Source organism: Nesoenas mayeri (genome assembly GCF_963082525.1).
Source record: "Nesoenas mayeri genome assembly, chromosome: 2".
NCBI classification, from domain to species: domain Eukaryota; kingdom Metazoa; phylum Chordata; class Aves; order Columbiformes; family Columbidae; genus Nesoenas; species Nesoenas mayeri.
The window spans coordinates 37,312,403-37,328,250 of NC_137543.1; the positions used below are offsets into that span (position 1 = coordinate 37,312,403).

Sequence of the window (15,848 nt, forward strand, 5' to 3'; positions counted from 1 at the left end):
TAAACACCACTTAAATCTTCAAAAGTAGATTTTGCTGCCTGGTAAAGGACAAGACACAGAATTATTGGGCTGATGGGGATGCAAAGCTCATAGCATCTGAAGGATGTCCTGTGGGAGTTCACAGAACTGCCTTCATCCAAGAGAGGAGTAACTGGATACCAGTGCAACCTGAGTGTGGCAGCAGTGTAAATCCTGTCGTCTGAGAATTCCATGCTCTGGGCTGGTAGATGTGTTTAGTGGCCTGAAGTATCAAATTTTAACAACAAGTTGAAAGATAATTTATAGTAGGGACTTGTTTTTTCCTCAGGATTTTCTTTAGGATTACTCCTACATGACTACTGCTCCGTCCCTTGAAACCTTCAGCAAGAAGGGATTAAACAAACACATACAGATCCACTGTGTTTCCCCAGACCCTGTGTTCTCCTGGCTAGGACACCAGACACGACTAGGAAGAACTAAGCAATGGCCCAGGTCATTCTGCACTAACCACTGTCACCTCCTAACCTTCACAGAATAAAGTCTCACCAGTCCCACAGCCGAGGTGACCACGTTCATCCGTTCCCCCACAGCCGGGTAACCCCACTCAGCTGCACTCCAGGGTGTGCCAGGGCACGATGCGCAAAGCCTCCTCCCGGGCTTCAGGCTCCTGCCATCAGCACCCCTTCCTCACAAACCCCACCAGTGCTCTCCCCAGACTATTCCCCAGCCTTCCTTCGCGCCCCTCTTCAGCACCGCCGTGTCGGCAGCAACGGGTACTGAGGGCGACACCACAGCGCGGAGAGGGGACATAAAACTTTCCCCTTCGACACTTAGGAGGCGGCAGCAAGGGGCCCGACGGCCGCAGGACGGGGCTGCCGGTAGCGCTCCCGCCCCCCTCAGGCGGCAGCCGTTGGTGCGCTCGGGGACAGCCGTTAGCCCGCGCGGCGCGGGCGGGCAACGCGCCACAGCTCCCCCTCCGCCCGGCCGCCGCTGCGCAGCCCTCACGGACACCGCTACCAGTGCCGAAACGGCTCCTCTCCCCGCCCCTCACCCACCGCCCCATTGAACATACACTCCCTGCCTTCTCTTTGCTGCGGGCACAGGCTTAGGCACGTCACTAGAAAAGGGACGTGTACTGACAGGGTAGCAAGTACTGAAACACAACATATTTATAAAAACCTTCTCTCTCTTTTATTAATAAATATTGCGTATTTAACTGTTGCCTTCGGTATGCCAACCGTTTGTAAACTTACCTCTCAGGACACCACCTCTGAACTCTGTTGTATTTCAGTTCGTATTGTTACAACTGCCATGCCCTTCTGCCCCGTTCCTTTGCTTCCACAGCTCCAGGAGGGAAGGCTGCTGCTCACAGGGTTCAGCTGCACCTCTGAAGGGGAGGAACAATCCCCTTTCACCATGGTCAGGCAAACCCCCCTGCATTAGTCACAAAAAGACAAATTTTACCTCCTTTCATTACATATCTACCAAAACAGGAAAGGAATACCACGGGTGTTTCCTGTGTAGGTTCTTCCACAATCTCCTACCACAACTGGTGCTTCAGATTTCACTTTTCAGCTTAGCATCACGTGAAGGGGCTACTCTACACAGTGAACAGCATCATCTTTGACAACCAGCATCATGAAATGCAGAATAAGAGCACTAGATGCGAAAGTGTTGTGAGGCTTCATTGCCTGATGTTGCACACAGAGTCTGTTATCTTTGCAAGTCCTGATCTGACCCAGGCATTTCACAACATGAACTTACAGCAGAAGGAAAAAAGCGAACAGAAGTATTGCAAGTGTGATACGTTTAACACATTCACATTTCACCAAAAAAGGCAGAGCCTGCTGAAAGAAAAAAGCTTAATAAGCAATTAAGGTGCTCTCCCAGAAATAACTTCAACTACCATTGCCATATTCGTTTGTATTAGGAAAAAACCCCAAAACAAAACAAAAACCCACCAAATTTCTGAGCAAAAAAGGCCAAAACCCAAACCCCTTCACCCAGTCAGGCAGCTAGGTATAGATATCTTTGAAATACAAGACAAAAAACTAAAAGGGGTGCTAGCTCCCACAGCAACAACTTCACAAGTATCCCTCCTCCTCCCCATCTCCCTACAGTATTGTACCTCCTCCTGGGAGAAGCAGAAAGCAGCTTGAGTATGTGTTTCCTTGCCATAAAGAAAAGGTCGTTACAGTAGCCCACATTTCAGACCTACACAGTAAAAATTCAGTATAAGAATGGATACTTGCTATCTTACAATCAATTAAAAAAAAAAAAGATAAAAAAAAGTGAGGCTGTTGCTTCCAAATGATTATAACTGCAAGCACAAGATGCATGTAGTTGTTGCACCGCTATTTCCAAACCTCTCAAAATTTCAGAGCAGCACTATGTAAAATGAGCACCAAGGCACCACTCTGCTCCCACAAACGATACAGTTCCTTCCTCCCTTATGCGCCAATGGCAATTCTTACTTCTTTTACCCAGCCACTACTTCCAACACCCCCTGTAGCAACTGCTCTGCTCCACTTAAGCACTATGTAGGAGACAGTGGTATAGAAGGTATTTCCTGAGATAAGCAAGGAATCCTGTTTTAGTTTCCACTTGTATAATGTTTCACTATTGACACAAGATAAATTTCAGAAGAATTATGATTTGATACACTTTTCCCCAATATTCCCAGTTTGTAAGTGATATATCTTAGCTAGTTCTTATTTTGTCAAAGATGAGATGATTTTGATATTAGATATTGAAATTTATCTAACATTTAACTCTGGCTACTCCTCAGTGTCTTATCAGACCTCTCACAAATCATGGCATTTAGCTGAATGTATTTATGAACAAAAAACACAGAACATTTTTGAAATAACAGACAAAAATAAGTTGTTATTTACAAGTAATATATATATATAATAAAACTATTACCATGATAGGCTTTTATACACTGTAACTGCAGTCAATTTTTGCATTGTTTAAAAAAATTTCCTTAAACAGAAATTGTTCAGAATTATCAGTTTGTCCATACATGTGTATGTTATCAGAAATACAACAGCTTTTCACATTTTTTTTAAATTATCAGCAAAACTTAGATATTTTTTTTTTTTTTTTCCCTCCCCCCTAATATCAAGAGCAGATTTAAAAATGGTGCAAACTGGAACACAAAGACAAGTAGCTAAGAATACCGAAAGACAATCAATTTGGAACATTAGTGTTTCAAAGTATAAATCTGTGAGAAAAATCCCTAATATTTGGCATGATCCCCTCACCACCCACCTCCAAAAGGTCAAAGCAAGATAGCCTTTTAAAGTAACAGTAATTATTGCATGTTATCTCTTTGGAAAAGCAGTGTTTTAACCAAATATATTTTAAATGTAGCTGAAATATAGACTTATTTATCTCACGGAGGAAAGAAAAGTAGAACACATGATCAGTAATGTTATCAAATGAATCCAGTTAATTTGTTCCATTCCAGTTTTGAGTAATCTCCCACACCTCAGATAATCCTGTTGAGTGAATGCGTATGCTTCAGCAAGCGCAAGAGCAACAATCCAGTTTTACGTGACCAACTTCTCGTTCTGTAGAAGTCCTTTAAGAATCTTGGTCTTAACTTATATTAACCCCTCATTTAAGTGCTGATAGGTAAATTAACATACATTTCAAACTGATACAACAGGGAAAACATTTACCTTTTTAAACCAGGATATACAAAAGACAATTTGCATAGTTACAATTCAAGCACAAAGTCACTGTAAATAGGTACAAAAGCAGTTATAAATTTTACTAAACTTGCTGTTTGTGCCAGCCAAATCTTAGATAGGTAAGAATGTAAACTTGAAGGGACTGAGGAGAACAGTCAGTGTTTTTGCTTAAAAAATATGTAGATAATGCTTCTTAAAGGTTTTAAAAAAATATTTTCTGCAGCAGGAACAAACAGTTCAAACCCCAAAGAAAGCCATCCAAAATGCCCAAATTCCTCCTATACAGCAGAGAAAGTTTGTTCATAGGTTTCAAACCTACATACAAAACGAGGCACTAGTTTACTCTATTTTGGAATGTGTCCGTAACTCTAACATTTCAGATTACCCCAAGTCTTCCAAAACACTGTTGGCTTCTAACTTCCTAGGAAAACATATCTTCACAAGGTGGTGCATAAGAAAATCCAACAAATGCATCATCTGCCTCTAGGACACTGGCATTAACAATGTTGTAATCAGAAGAAACACAAACTGAGTATGGGACCATTTCTTCTGTAAACACTGCATCAAAATTCCCAATATCATCTGGTCCAACCTAGAAAACAAAGATCAATCAGTTGTTATATTAATACTGTGTTTTAAACTTGTGCTTGTCCTTTAGATTTAAAATTTAACTCTTGAGTCTATCTACTTCACATTGTTCCTTCCTATTTAAGTGTAGCAAATTTAAAGAAGCACATTACAGCATCCCTTAAAACAGTTATTAAAAGCTTGTTTCTTTTAGGCTGGAGGTCCAGCCAAAGCCTACACACCTTTATGATCTGACAAACCTAAGAAGTATCTCTTAAATGCCTGCTAGGGAGATACAGAAACTACAACCCCTCGTGCTGCAAGAAAACCAAACCACTAAAAAAACAACCCCCAAAACCACCAAAAAAACCATCACCAAAACCCACATCAACAAACACCACCCAATTATCTTTCTCTCTTGTCCATCAATAATACTTTGTTAAATGTTACAGTGATACTGTTATGATGGATCACCTTCCCAGTAACACACTAGGAACTAAAGCATAGTAATATTAGGTCACAGAAGGAGAGACATGACAGCTGAGTCTTCTTCACCGAACAGACATAGACTCAACAAAAGGTGACGCTCTGAAGTGGCTTCAGGAAGGACTCTCTCCTTACCACCCCACCACATCCTGAGCTTTTTGGACAAGCAGTCACAGGTTGACATAGTTTAAACTGATGGGAGAACAGAGAAGAGCTGCAACTAAGGCTTAAAAACAACAAAAAAAGCAGGAAACCAGTAATGTGGAAAGTCTTCAAATACAGAGGCCATCTGTATTTTCTTCTTTGGTCTTCTGACCCCACAAAAATTGATAGTACTTTGAGAGGAATATGCAGAGGAAACAGTGATTTGTCAAACGGAGTTTTAAGTAAGAAAAGGCAGCAACACTGCTCAGAAGTTTGACTGCTCAAAAGGCCAGTCAGCACTGGGAGGTTCCCATTCTTCACCATCCTGAAACAAACATTCTTAGCGAACAGGTAAGCCCTCAACAGCAGGAATTTGGCGGGTATGAACTGAAACAGCACCAGGCACCTACCACATTAGGATTAAATGGTGGTGGAATCTTCTTCTGAAGAAGATCAGTCCAGCTGAGAGATTCAAAAAACGGGTGCTTTTGAATTTCAAGCTGCAGTAAGGAATAAAGATTTTATATATTTCAGAAATCCATCCTACGCATTATAGTAAATACTACTTCAGACTGCATGCACATAAGGAAGTCCTTCATCAGTTTATTTATTCGCAGTTTACTTTGCAATAAAAGCTGTAGTTGGTAAAAACGGCAAATAAAATTTGTTAGCCTGCCTCTACAAACTGGTTTCCTTTTAAGATCATATTTTCTCCTTTTAAGCCTTAAAATCAACCACTTTGAAGTCTACCACAGAGCAAGATTGTTTTCTGTTAGTATCTCTGCTCGTGCCTTAAAGTTTTGTTAGTTTTGGTAAAGTAGATAATTATCTGAGAAGCGGCTGCTTTTACTTTCTCATATCACCTTATTGCAAACAAAGATTTTATTGTTACACTGCATAAACATTTGCCACTATTTCAAGGCTAAAAAAGAAGAGCTTTTGTTTGCACGCTACTACTGTTCTTCTTTATCTGAAGACTGGTTTTCATGTAGTTAAAATGTCATTACCAGAAAACAGCTTTTTCTTTTGATTATTTCCCAGTTTCACTATGAATAGCGAAACCTACTTTAGTACAGCTTAGTCACTACTACACCAGGAATTGTGTTTCCTTTACTGGAAGGTGCAGCAGCAACCAAACTCAAAATATTAATATCCCACAACAATCACCTCTCTCCTACCCCCAAAAACTTTCATGAATTAATCACACTGGTGTCTTTAACCAAGAAATAAAAAGGAGGAACACAGAGATTGCTGTGTTATGTCTGTCTCTATCTCCAACTATTAAACTTGTGCTGTGCACATAAATTTGATGTCTCTTTAAATGAAGTAGGACTCAATAAATTAGGATATTACATACAAAATCTTCCCTTGCTCCAAGCCTGCTTTGCCGATCTTTCTCCAAAAGTTCTTCCAGAATAGACCAGGCTGTAAGACTGATTCCTGGGCGCAAAACTAAGGGCTTATGAAGAATATTCTCATACATCTCAGCAACATCACGACAGTAAAAAGGTGGCTAAAAAAAAATAAAAGTTATACATGAATTTGAAGCTACATGCAACTTTTTTTTTCATGTGTATTGAACACTAAGTAATTCTATAAGAACTACAAACTACAGTGAAATCTACCTCTTCTTACACACTGCTAACATGTAATTCCATCATCACCATTGCCAGATCTTTACACTTTGACAGCTTCCCTACTAACTTCCTCCTAACATGTTCTCACACTCCTAAGTAGCCACAGATGCCATCCAGCTTCAAAGCTCCCATTGAATTTGGCTGAAAAGAACATGAGAGTGGAAAAACAAATCTGTCTCCCTATTTAAGGTCTTACAGAAGGTGAAAAAACTCAAGAAAACTAAGGGAACACATTGTTACTGGAATGAATACATATGACTAGAAGCAGAATAGCAACATTTTTTTGTTTGTTTGTTTTAATGCTGCATTAGGAAGTGGAAAAGTTAGGAAACATACGTAAAAAAAGTATTTTAATTCTATTTATTCCAGTATTTGGCAAAATTTCATTTCTAAGTTCGTTTTTTTTGGGGGGGTATTATCACTGTTGATTCAGTCCACTCTCACATTCCCTCAAAGTGATGGCTGCTTGTCTACATCTGAGTTGATGTCCAGCAATTCACTGGAAAGCAAAACTTTAGACATCAAGAGGCAATGCAAAATCCGAAAAACAGGTGTTAAGACAAATTGTTCATCCACTTAATTGAAGCATCTCAACATTTTTCAACAGTTAGCATCTTTAACAACATTCTTGCACATAAAGGTGGAGGAGGTGGGGAAGCAACCCCTGTTCCCCACATATTAAGTACCTACCAGCCCATAAAGCATTTCATAAAGAACCGCACCAAGGCACCACCAGTCTACTGTGTTGTCATAGGGCTGCTTTTTAATGACTTCTGGTGCAAGATACTAAAAAAAAAAAAAAAAAAATTTAGAGAATTACGCTAGCAAGAATAAAACCTAGTTTTTAGTCACACCACAGTAAACACCTTCAAGAAAAGTTGCTTCATAGCAATTTTAAGACTGTTAAGCATTTATCTTGGCCTCCGACAAACCTGGCAAATATTAATCACCATCTGGTTATTTACCAAGTAGGACAGCTGTTTTCCCAGCTGAAACAATACTTCCCACACACTACTGTTTTGCCAAACTCCTTTGCCACCTCTATTATGAAACTTCTGCATTTCAGACAGGTTGCTGCACTGTTGCAGAGACAATATCCCTCAGCAAGCTGGCTACCAGCCATGCCTGTTCTGCCATCCTCAGCCTGTATGCTTCCCAGTCAGTACGGAAAAACGAAAGACCTTAATTCTGCTTCAGACTTATCATTATTGAGAAATTGTAGGACCTATATTAAGTTCCACTGTAAATCTTGATGAGGGCATGAATTGTGAGTTGCTCAAGGTTCTTGTCAAATAGGTGTCCCTTGACTGATTTGTGGTAAACATCTGATACCAAACACTGAATGACAATGCTAACTGGTTTCCATCTACCTTGCAAGAAATCTGCTCCACATCTCAGAACTTACTAACACTACAGCACAAGGACAGACACTACATAATACGATGCTGTTCTTTGTGAATATGTGAATTCTATTCTATGTCAATATTGGATCATCATCTCGGTCCTCATCTACAGTGCACATGGTTTCTAACCTCTCAAAACAAGAGAATGCTCACTTCTATCATTCCAGTATCCAAATTCTGAAACTGAATTTACAAGTAGATGATAGCATTATCTGACAAGGCACAGACTGAAACTCACAGTTTAATTACATCAGTATTTCTCAAACTTTCTGTATGTGTGAGGGCCCTGTAGCTCTTTTGTCTATGGATGACCCTGCAAAAGCATGAAAAATAGTTAAAGTACTCAAAGAACTCAACTACTTAAGCTTCTTCTAACCTTTCACAACCTCCTTTGAGCTTTTTAGGAGCTGGTACTCAACAAGTCATTCGAACTCAGTGTTTAGAAACAGTGATAAGAGCATTACACTTTTAGCAAGATTATGAAAGACTTGAATCTAAATCTTGGATTAGAAAGGCTAATACACAACTGCTATGTTTAGTCTTGATATTTTTAAGAACTCATATGAAGCAACAGCATTAGCATCCTCTTATGTTGCAATTCATGTGAGTCCAAGGTAAGTGTGAAGACTAATCCTCTGAACACAAGAAAAAAAACACAGAGCTTTTCTCAAACAGATCCAGAGTTACCAGTGTTCTACACACTCACATTTACTACTCAGCTTTATGGACTCCTACTATGATCATAAGGAGGATAAGTTGTCGCCTGCCTTTTTTTGACTTCCAGTGTTTCAGCTAATACTACTCCCTCATCCTTCACTGCCTTAAAAGGCCTTTTCTGTAATTTGAAGTATGTTAATCAAATTATCAAAGCCACTAATCCTGCCATTTCAGAGAATCCCTCATATATGTTCAAGACTTCCAGATTCTGAGTTTTCCAGCCTAGTTTTCTTAGTAAAAAGAGACAACAGAGTTGAATAAATTCAGTCAGCAAGTTCGGTTTCACATATATGCAAAATTTACTCGAGAGTCACAGATAGTAAGTCCTTATGAACTTACTAAAAATCAGTAGCAGGATATGGTAAGTAGATTCATATTGGCAGATCTGTTGCAGCTGTTACACTAGCTGTGTCTAGCTAGCAGTTTGGAGACATGAGGAACAGAATGTTTGAAGAGAGTTGTAAAATAGGAGGAGGAGATGAGTTAGGGAGTTGTGGGTAGTAAGAAAGAGACACGGCATATTAGTAAAAAGAATAAAGAACAGATCTGCAGGAAGCTTATCTGTGGTTTGGTTTCATGGAAGAGCTTTGTTGAAAGAATGCAAATCTCCAACAGTACAAAATGGAATATTTGATCTTCCAGTTACACAAATACTAATAATAGTCATTAATCACTAGTCAAAAACGATGAAAGTTGTTAACATACTTCTGGTGTCCCACAAAAAGTTGCAGTGGTATCAGAACTTGCAATCCCTTCTTTACAAAGTCCGAAGTCGGTCAACACAACATGACCCTGTTTAAGAGAGAGTGGTATTTTAAAAAAGAGAACATGCTAAACATGTGGATACACATAAGTGTACATTTTTTGAGAGAATATAGGAAATCAAGAATAATGTCGCACACTTACTAGTGAATCTAGGAGAATGTTCTCTGGCTTTAAATCCCTGTATTTAAAAAAAAAATATAATCACATCACTTCAAAACAGCAGTCACTAATGCAACAGTTTCAGAGGCAAGGGCTTCTATTCTTCAGCTGAAAGCTGAATATTATGTTAAAATTTCCCATAAGATGATTTAATGTAGTGGTTTGTATTCAGTAATCTGTCCTATTTTTAACCTCTGAAGGACAAGAATACACTTCAGAAACTTACCTGTACACTATATTTATGGAGTGTAAGTAGCCCAATGCACTGGCTATCTCAGCAGCATAAAATCTGGCTCTGTGCTCAGGAAAGGAACGCTCTCTTTGTAAGTGAAAGAACAGCTGTAAATATGCAAACAGTATAATAAATAAGAACATTGCACACAAAAAAAATCAGGTTGGTAACATGTAAGTTTAACAGTAAGAAGTAATTTTATTTAGCTGTCCACTTAAAAAAAACAACCAACAAAACAAAAAAATCACAATGACATAAACCAAAATAAATTTGGTTTTGCTGCCTGACTTTGTCATTCCTTTACTTTCTCCCTTTCTTCTCTTTTGTAGCTCAGAAACGGATAGGTAATTCAAACACTAACTAACAAACCTGTGAATACAGGTTAGCAAGACTAAATAATGCAAAATAGCCTCCTAACAGAATATAACCTGGTGTGTCACACAAGTAACCTTCCACTTCTGTATGTGCTTGTATTCAAAGTTTTGTATATAAGTATTTATATAATTGTGTTCCGAAATTATCTAGACAGATCACCTTGAGAGATGTATATTTTCCAAGTTGATGCACAAATTTTCTCAACTGCCACTGTCTGGCTTCAAATAGTTTGAGCAGATACAGAAGTGTAGCCAAGGATTAAATCATAAAGATAAAACTATACTACCCATTCAACTTCTAAAAAAAATTTAAATAACAGATTTTTTCTGTTTTCCACATACAAAGTTTGGGAAAAAAATAACAAGTCATCAGAGCTTACCAAGAGCTTCATTCAAATTTGAAAGCTGTTTTGAACTGTATTTTAGTTTGCCTGGGAGAATGACAAAGAAAGTTGTGTCCAGGAACTGAGAGCAGAGCAAACCAGGAATGTGCTCATACCTTTTAAGTAAGATGACAGTAGACTAGACAAGAGAAAGGCCTATCTTATCCCAACTCTGACACTTCAAAAGGTCAGTCCACCAGCTCTAGCTGCATCATAAACACTGACAGTAAGCCATATGAATTTGACCTAGTGCATACCCCAGTTCACATCTCATCCTAGTTTATTCAGCATACTTTACACTTGTCTGTGTATACGCAGCTGCAGTGACACAATAGGAAGGCTTGAGATATGCCAAAACAAACTACTCCTCCTCCTATGCTTTTTCAGCTACCAGAGTTTTATCATCTACAACAGGATCCTGTCTCACCCTTCTTTCCTGTTCTGCTTTCAGCACCTCTAAGACCTGAAATGTGTACATTTTACACCAATAAATTACCAAATTGAAAACACAGCAAGTGACATGACATACAGCTCTTCTTTAAAACACGTATGTTGGATATTGGATAGTTCCTTTCATACAAAAAATTTTCACTACACTGCTTCAATCACAACTCATTTCCAAGATAGGTCCATGTATTATTAGTCTACAAGACCCTTGATTTTCCACAAAATCTTTTGAATGAACGGAAGCAACATTTATACCTTCTTATGTGTACTGGCTATTCAGTTTATACATTAATTTCTTGAGCACTCCTGGAAGTACTGTGTACTTCAAAAAGCAGCAGGTCCCTAGCTGAAGACAAACTGCTCCAGAAGTATATTTAAACATCTACAGACTTTCTCCCTTTCTTTCTCAAGTTTTCCCTCAAGTTACATAATGGCTTCTCAGATAGCATCACTTCAAGGCAAAGAATCCTGACGATAAGGCTATTTAGCAATTAGTAATTAAACTACATGAAGCTACAGAATAATCCCAAGACTGCCAATAGTATCAATGTAGTAAATTCAGTTGACAGTTTCCTTTCTTCCTTCTGCTTTTGAAGTACTAGCATGTCAGCTAATGCAGATGCAAGCGGAAAAGACAGTCTGACATGGTGAAAAATGCCAACAATGCAATTTGTAATAAAGGTACATTTATGTAACTGTATAATAAAAGTTCGTATCTGACAACCATGAATTTGGGATTAAAGTTGTCGATAAGAAGAGGAACAGGGTCTGTATAGCTTTAGAAGTCAGTAGTTAAACAGCAGATAACAAGAGGATTTTCAAAACCGGGAGAATACCGACCACAGCCCATAATAGAGATAACTTCATTCCTCCCACTTAGAATTAGCAAACTAGAGGGACTGAAATCCAAACACAACCACCACATACCTCTCCTCCATTAACAAAATCCAGGACAAAGTAAAGCTTTTCCGTTGTTTGGAACGAGTAATGTAATCCAACCAAAAATGGATGTTTCACATTTTTCAAAAGCACATTACGTTCAGCCATAATATGTTTTTGCTGTAAGGAAGTAAAAGATCAATAAGTAAACAGCAATTATTTTGTAATTGAGGGGAAAAGGGAGGGAAGTGGGTGGAGAAAGAATATTTCTCTTCACCTCTTTCCTATTAAGAACAATTTTTTTCTGCAGCACTTTGACAGCATAGTATTTCCCATCCAGTTTTCGTTTTGCAAGAAGAACCTGTGAAATTCAAAGTAAATGAAGAAATGTGATTGTTGCAGTTCACATTCTATTAGTAATATTTTCATAATTTCACCATAACTGGAAAGTATTCATCCCCTTCTTTGCAGTTAAGTTTCTCTGATTTTAATATAGTCCATTAGCAATATAGTCACCAACAGAGTGAGTTTACAGTTCAATAAAATCTGTCATGATAGTGACATCATTAAAGTCTGAGTTATAACATTCATTTTCCAGGACCTGCTGAATCTCTATCAAGATCAATTTCAGCTGGTTCTCTAATGTTTAAAGATAATTTAATGGAAAACAAAAACTTGAAAAGTAACTTGAAAACAAAAATTTCAAGAGGGATTCTCTGTTGCACCTTTGTAGAATATCAACATTTAAGTAACTTTTCAATAGGCTGTTGCTCATGCTGCTCCACAGCGTTAAGGGTTTGACAAAACAGTCTGTGCCAACAAAGGGAAATGCACAATTTGTCCTCCAGCTGCTGCATAAGCACAGGGTACCTCCCTTCCTCCCTGGGGGAAACAGAGGATCCCTATGGCTTGTAACAAGAAAGGGAAACGCTCCCTTTCTATTATTCCTAACAAGTGACTGATGGAGCCAACAATTGCCACACCAGGGAAAAAATGGCAGGACTATAACAAAGCAGCAAGTTCCAAGGATCCAGTATGACAGTTTTTATTCCATCCCAGACTAAGATCACTTCCAAAACCTCTGGCCAAGTCTAACCACCAGTCACAGTGCACAAGACACCAGCTAGCATCCTTGCACTGTGGTAAGACAGGGTGAAAAGCAAGCTTACCTTGCCAAAGCTGCCTTTCCCAATAACTTTCAGGAAATCAAAGTCTGTTGGTTTAGCACTGAAAGATATTTAGGAAGGAGACAGGTCAAGCTTTACAGGTATACAGCAGTCTAGTGTAGCACTTGAGTTGTAATGTGAGAAAAAACGTCTGTATAGCATCCACCTTCATTCTACCCACCACCTGGACTTCTGCAGACCTTCCCTCTGAGATGGTAATTCCCCTTCATTTTGCAATTCCATTTTCCTCCAGAGAAAGTGTTCAAGTTACATCCTTTGAGCTTATTTTATTTTGTAAGTTTAAGATGTTAAGGGGGAGCAAGACCACTCTTTTATTCTCCATGGTCTAGTTTCTTATAATTTAAGTCTCCAATTCCCCAAGACTTTTCCTGGAGCTTATTTCTCAGAGGGCCAAATGGATTCTCAGTCTTACAGGAGGGAAGGAAGGACTGTTTGCTGTCCATTCTCCTTTTGCTTATCCCATCCTTCCCTCCATCCATTCCCTCTCACTTTAAATTACAACATGAGGACGGAGGCCCTAGCACCTTCCTCTTCTGTGTGTACATATGAACTTGCTCTCAGTTTTTCCACTTCCCACATTACCTCTCCTTTCAGTTATTTCCCAGGATTCCCTCATTTTTTCCTAAATACAATGCAGAGGTATTTTTGTCAGCAAAACAATTATCCATGTTTTCAAATTCCAAAACAACAGTTACATCACTATACACCTCTCTATTCATTGCCCCTGAAGGGAAGTACTCTTGAATTTCATTTCTTACTGCAATCTATTAAGCATTTCCTCCTGTTAGCCCAGAACACATCTGTGACGAAAGCAAAACCAAAATAGCTGTCATCTCATAAATGAGAAAAGCACAGATTCACACAGAACTGAGAACAGAAACTCTACAGAAGACACCAAATAGAAAAGCAAGTTATGACTGCAGTAACTAGCTTCGGAGTATCAACAAGATATGCTGCTCCTTCGCCATGCATTAAACCTGACTTGTTCTCAGAAACTGCTCATATTCTTTAGAGTTGTGTGACCACTCTCAAGACAGAGAGGTCATCTTTGCGGTAAGATCCTTAAGCAAAAGAATAGCAGACTAACGAAATCCAAAGGTGAAAAGGAAAAAGTATTTCAGAAGTGGTTGCTTATGTAGCACAGTATTCAATGTTTTGCTTCCTCCCGAGCAGTGCAAATCAACAAATAAAGGCATATATCCAAATAACTTTTCATATTATTAATAATTATGCTCAGTCTAATTTGACAGGTTTTTAAATTAATCTTAATACAATTTAATTAATTACATTTCAATTAAATTTAATTGATACCTACTGAGGATTTCCAGATGGTCCCAAATTGATATTCTGTGAGGTAGAGTTTAACTGTTGGGAGAAACAAAGAGGTTTATTTTTAGTCGGTTTATTTATTTAATTCTCTCTTACATTTCAACCAATATTAATTCCAAAATACTCTACTAATTTGCTCAATCTGTAACTTCACATTTGTTACAGAGATCTAACATCCATACTGGGAACTTTCTAAGTTGAAATAGCTATCATCACCTTGTCACAAATTATTTCTATATACATCATATTAAAGGATGAAGGTAATAAAATAATTGTGTCCAGACACAGAGGACAAGATTAGGAAGAAAAATTTAAGCTTGTTTCAACAAACAACTTGGTCCTCATCCAGAACTTTTCTGTATTTGCTCTAGGAATGTATTTTCTATCTCTTATTCTAAATTTTCCAAGATCTTACCAATAAAATAATTTTAAACCCACACTGTTTGTGCAAGAATAATGAATGAAAGACTGTGCTTTAAAAAAAAGAAAAAAACAAAAGTGGACATTCTCCCCACCCCAAGAAAAACATTACCAACCTTTTATACCCTGATATTAAACGTTAACTAACCCAGTTCCAGGAATGGCATGAATCTTACCAGTACACACCCAGACAGAATTTTTAAATTACAGGGAGAGGAGGAAGGCACTGCCATTTATGTAATTTTCTCCATTTTGTTTTTTATTAAAAAAAAATAGTATTTGTACCCTCATTGTGGCTTTGGACTTTATTAGAGAATAATAAACTGCATTCAAACACAAGTTACCTGCGGACAGGCTAGCAGGCATCACAAAACCAGTACTCTTACACAATCCCTGACAGCAGCGCAGGATGCTGCTATTCACTAATAAGAGCCAATCACGCAATAGCACTGAACAGTTTTTAAAAAGCTACTATTGAAGTTTTAAGATTTTTCTTTTCTTGAGGGCTTATTTTTGTTCCTTATTCTCCAGCTTCATCACTTACTGTAACTATGAGAAGGTGAATTTGATATCAAAAAGTATGCTTCAGGTCATTAAGCATCTTTGAAATGACACTTTGAGAAAACTCTCAATCTGCTGTGGATCACACAAACCAAAATGACAACTCATATCTTTGACAGGGTCTGAATAAGAACAGAAGTACTAAGATTACATTTGTATATCCAGAAGTAAGCCACAGAGAAAGCAAGCTTAAATATGGCACTTCTGCCTTCCTAGAAGTACTCCTTTTTTCAAACAGCACTGTTTCTGAAGGGTGTAAATTAATTTTCAGAGAATACATCTAGCTATGTAGTGAGTGGCTTATGTGACAAAAGAGACTTGAGACCTCACACGGTGCTATATGTAAAATGAAATCAAATCCATCTTTGTTCCTGAGTGACTTTTAGAAAGACTGCATTTTCTCCTCCAAATTATATTTCTCTCCCTGTTTAAAAAAAAAAAAAAAACCCAAACAACGAAACAACACACAAGCAACAAAAAG

General features: G+C 38.3%; 1 protein-coding gene across 2 annotated transcripts in view; it reads right to left on the reverse strand.

The window, feature by feature from the left end:
* Positions 1-2,797: 2,797 nt before the first annotated feature.
* Positions 2,798-15,848, reverse strand: part of LOC308037846 (serine/threonine-protein kinase Sgk3) — a 59,489-nt gene continuing 46,438 nt past the window's right edge. For both annotated transcript variants that reach the window (XM_080339885.1, XM_080339886.1), the window contains 11 exons: positions 14,373-14,422; positions 13,040-13,097; positions 12,148-12,231; positions 11,919-12,050; positions 9,782-9,894; positions 9,538-9,574; positions 9,337-9,423; positions 7,202-7,297; positions 6,232-6,387; positions 5,285-5,374; positions 2,798-4,269 (listed from right to left, as the gene is read on the reverse strand). In XM_080339885.1, coding sequence (XP_080196011.1) covers positions 4,099-4,269; positions 5,285-5,374; positions 6,232-6,387; positions 7,202-7,297; positions 9,337-9,423; positions 9,538-9,574; positions 9,782-9,894; positions 11,919-12,050; positions 12,148-12,231; positions 13,040-13,097; positions 14,373-14,422 — 1,074 coding nt within the window. In that variant the 3' untranslated portion in view covers positions 2,798-4,098. The remainder of the gene's footprint in view (positions 4,270-5,284; positions 5,375-6,231; positions 6,388-7,201; positions 7,298-9,336; positions 9,424-9,537; positions 9,575-9,781; positions 9,895-11,918; positions 12,051-12,147; positions 12,232-13,039; positions 13,098-14,372; positions 14,423-15,848) is intronic.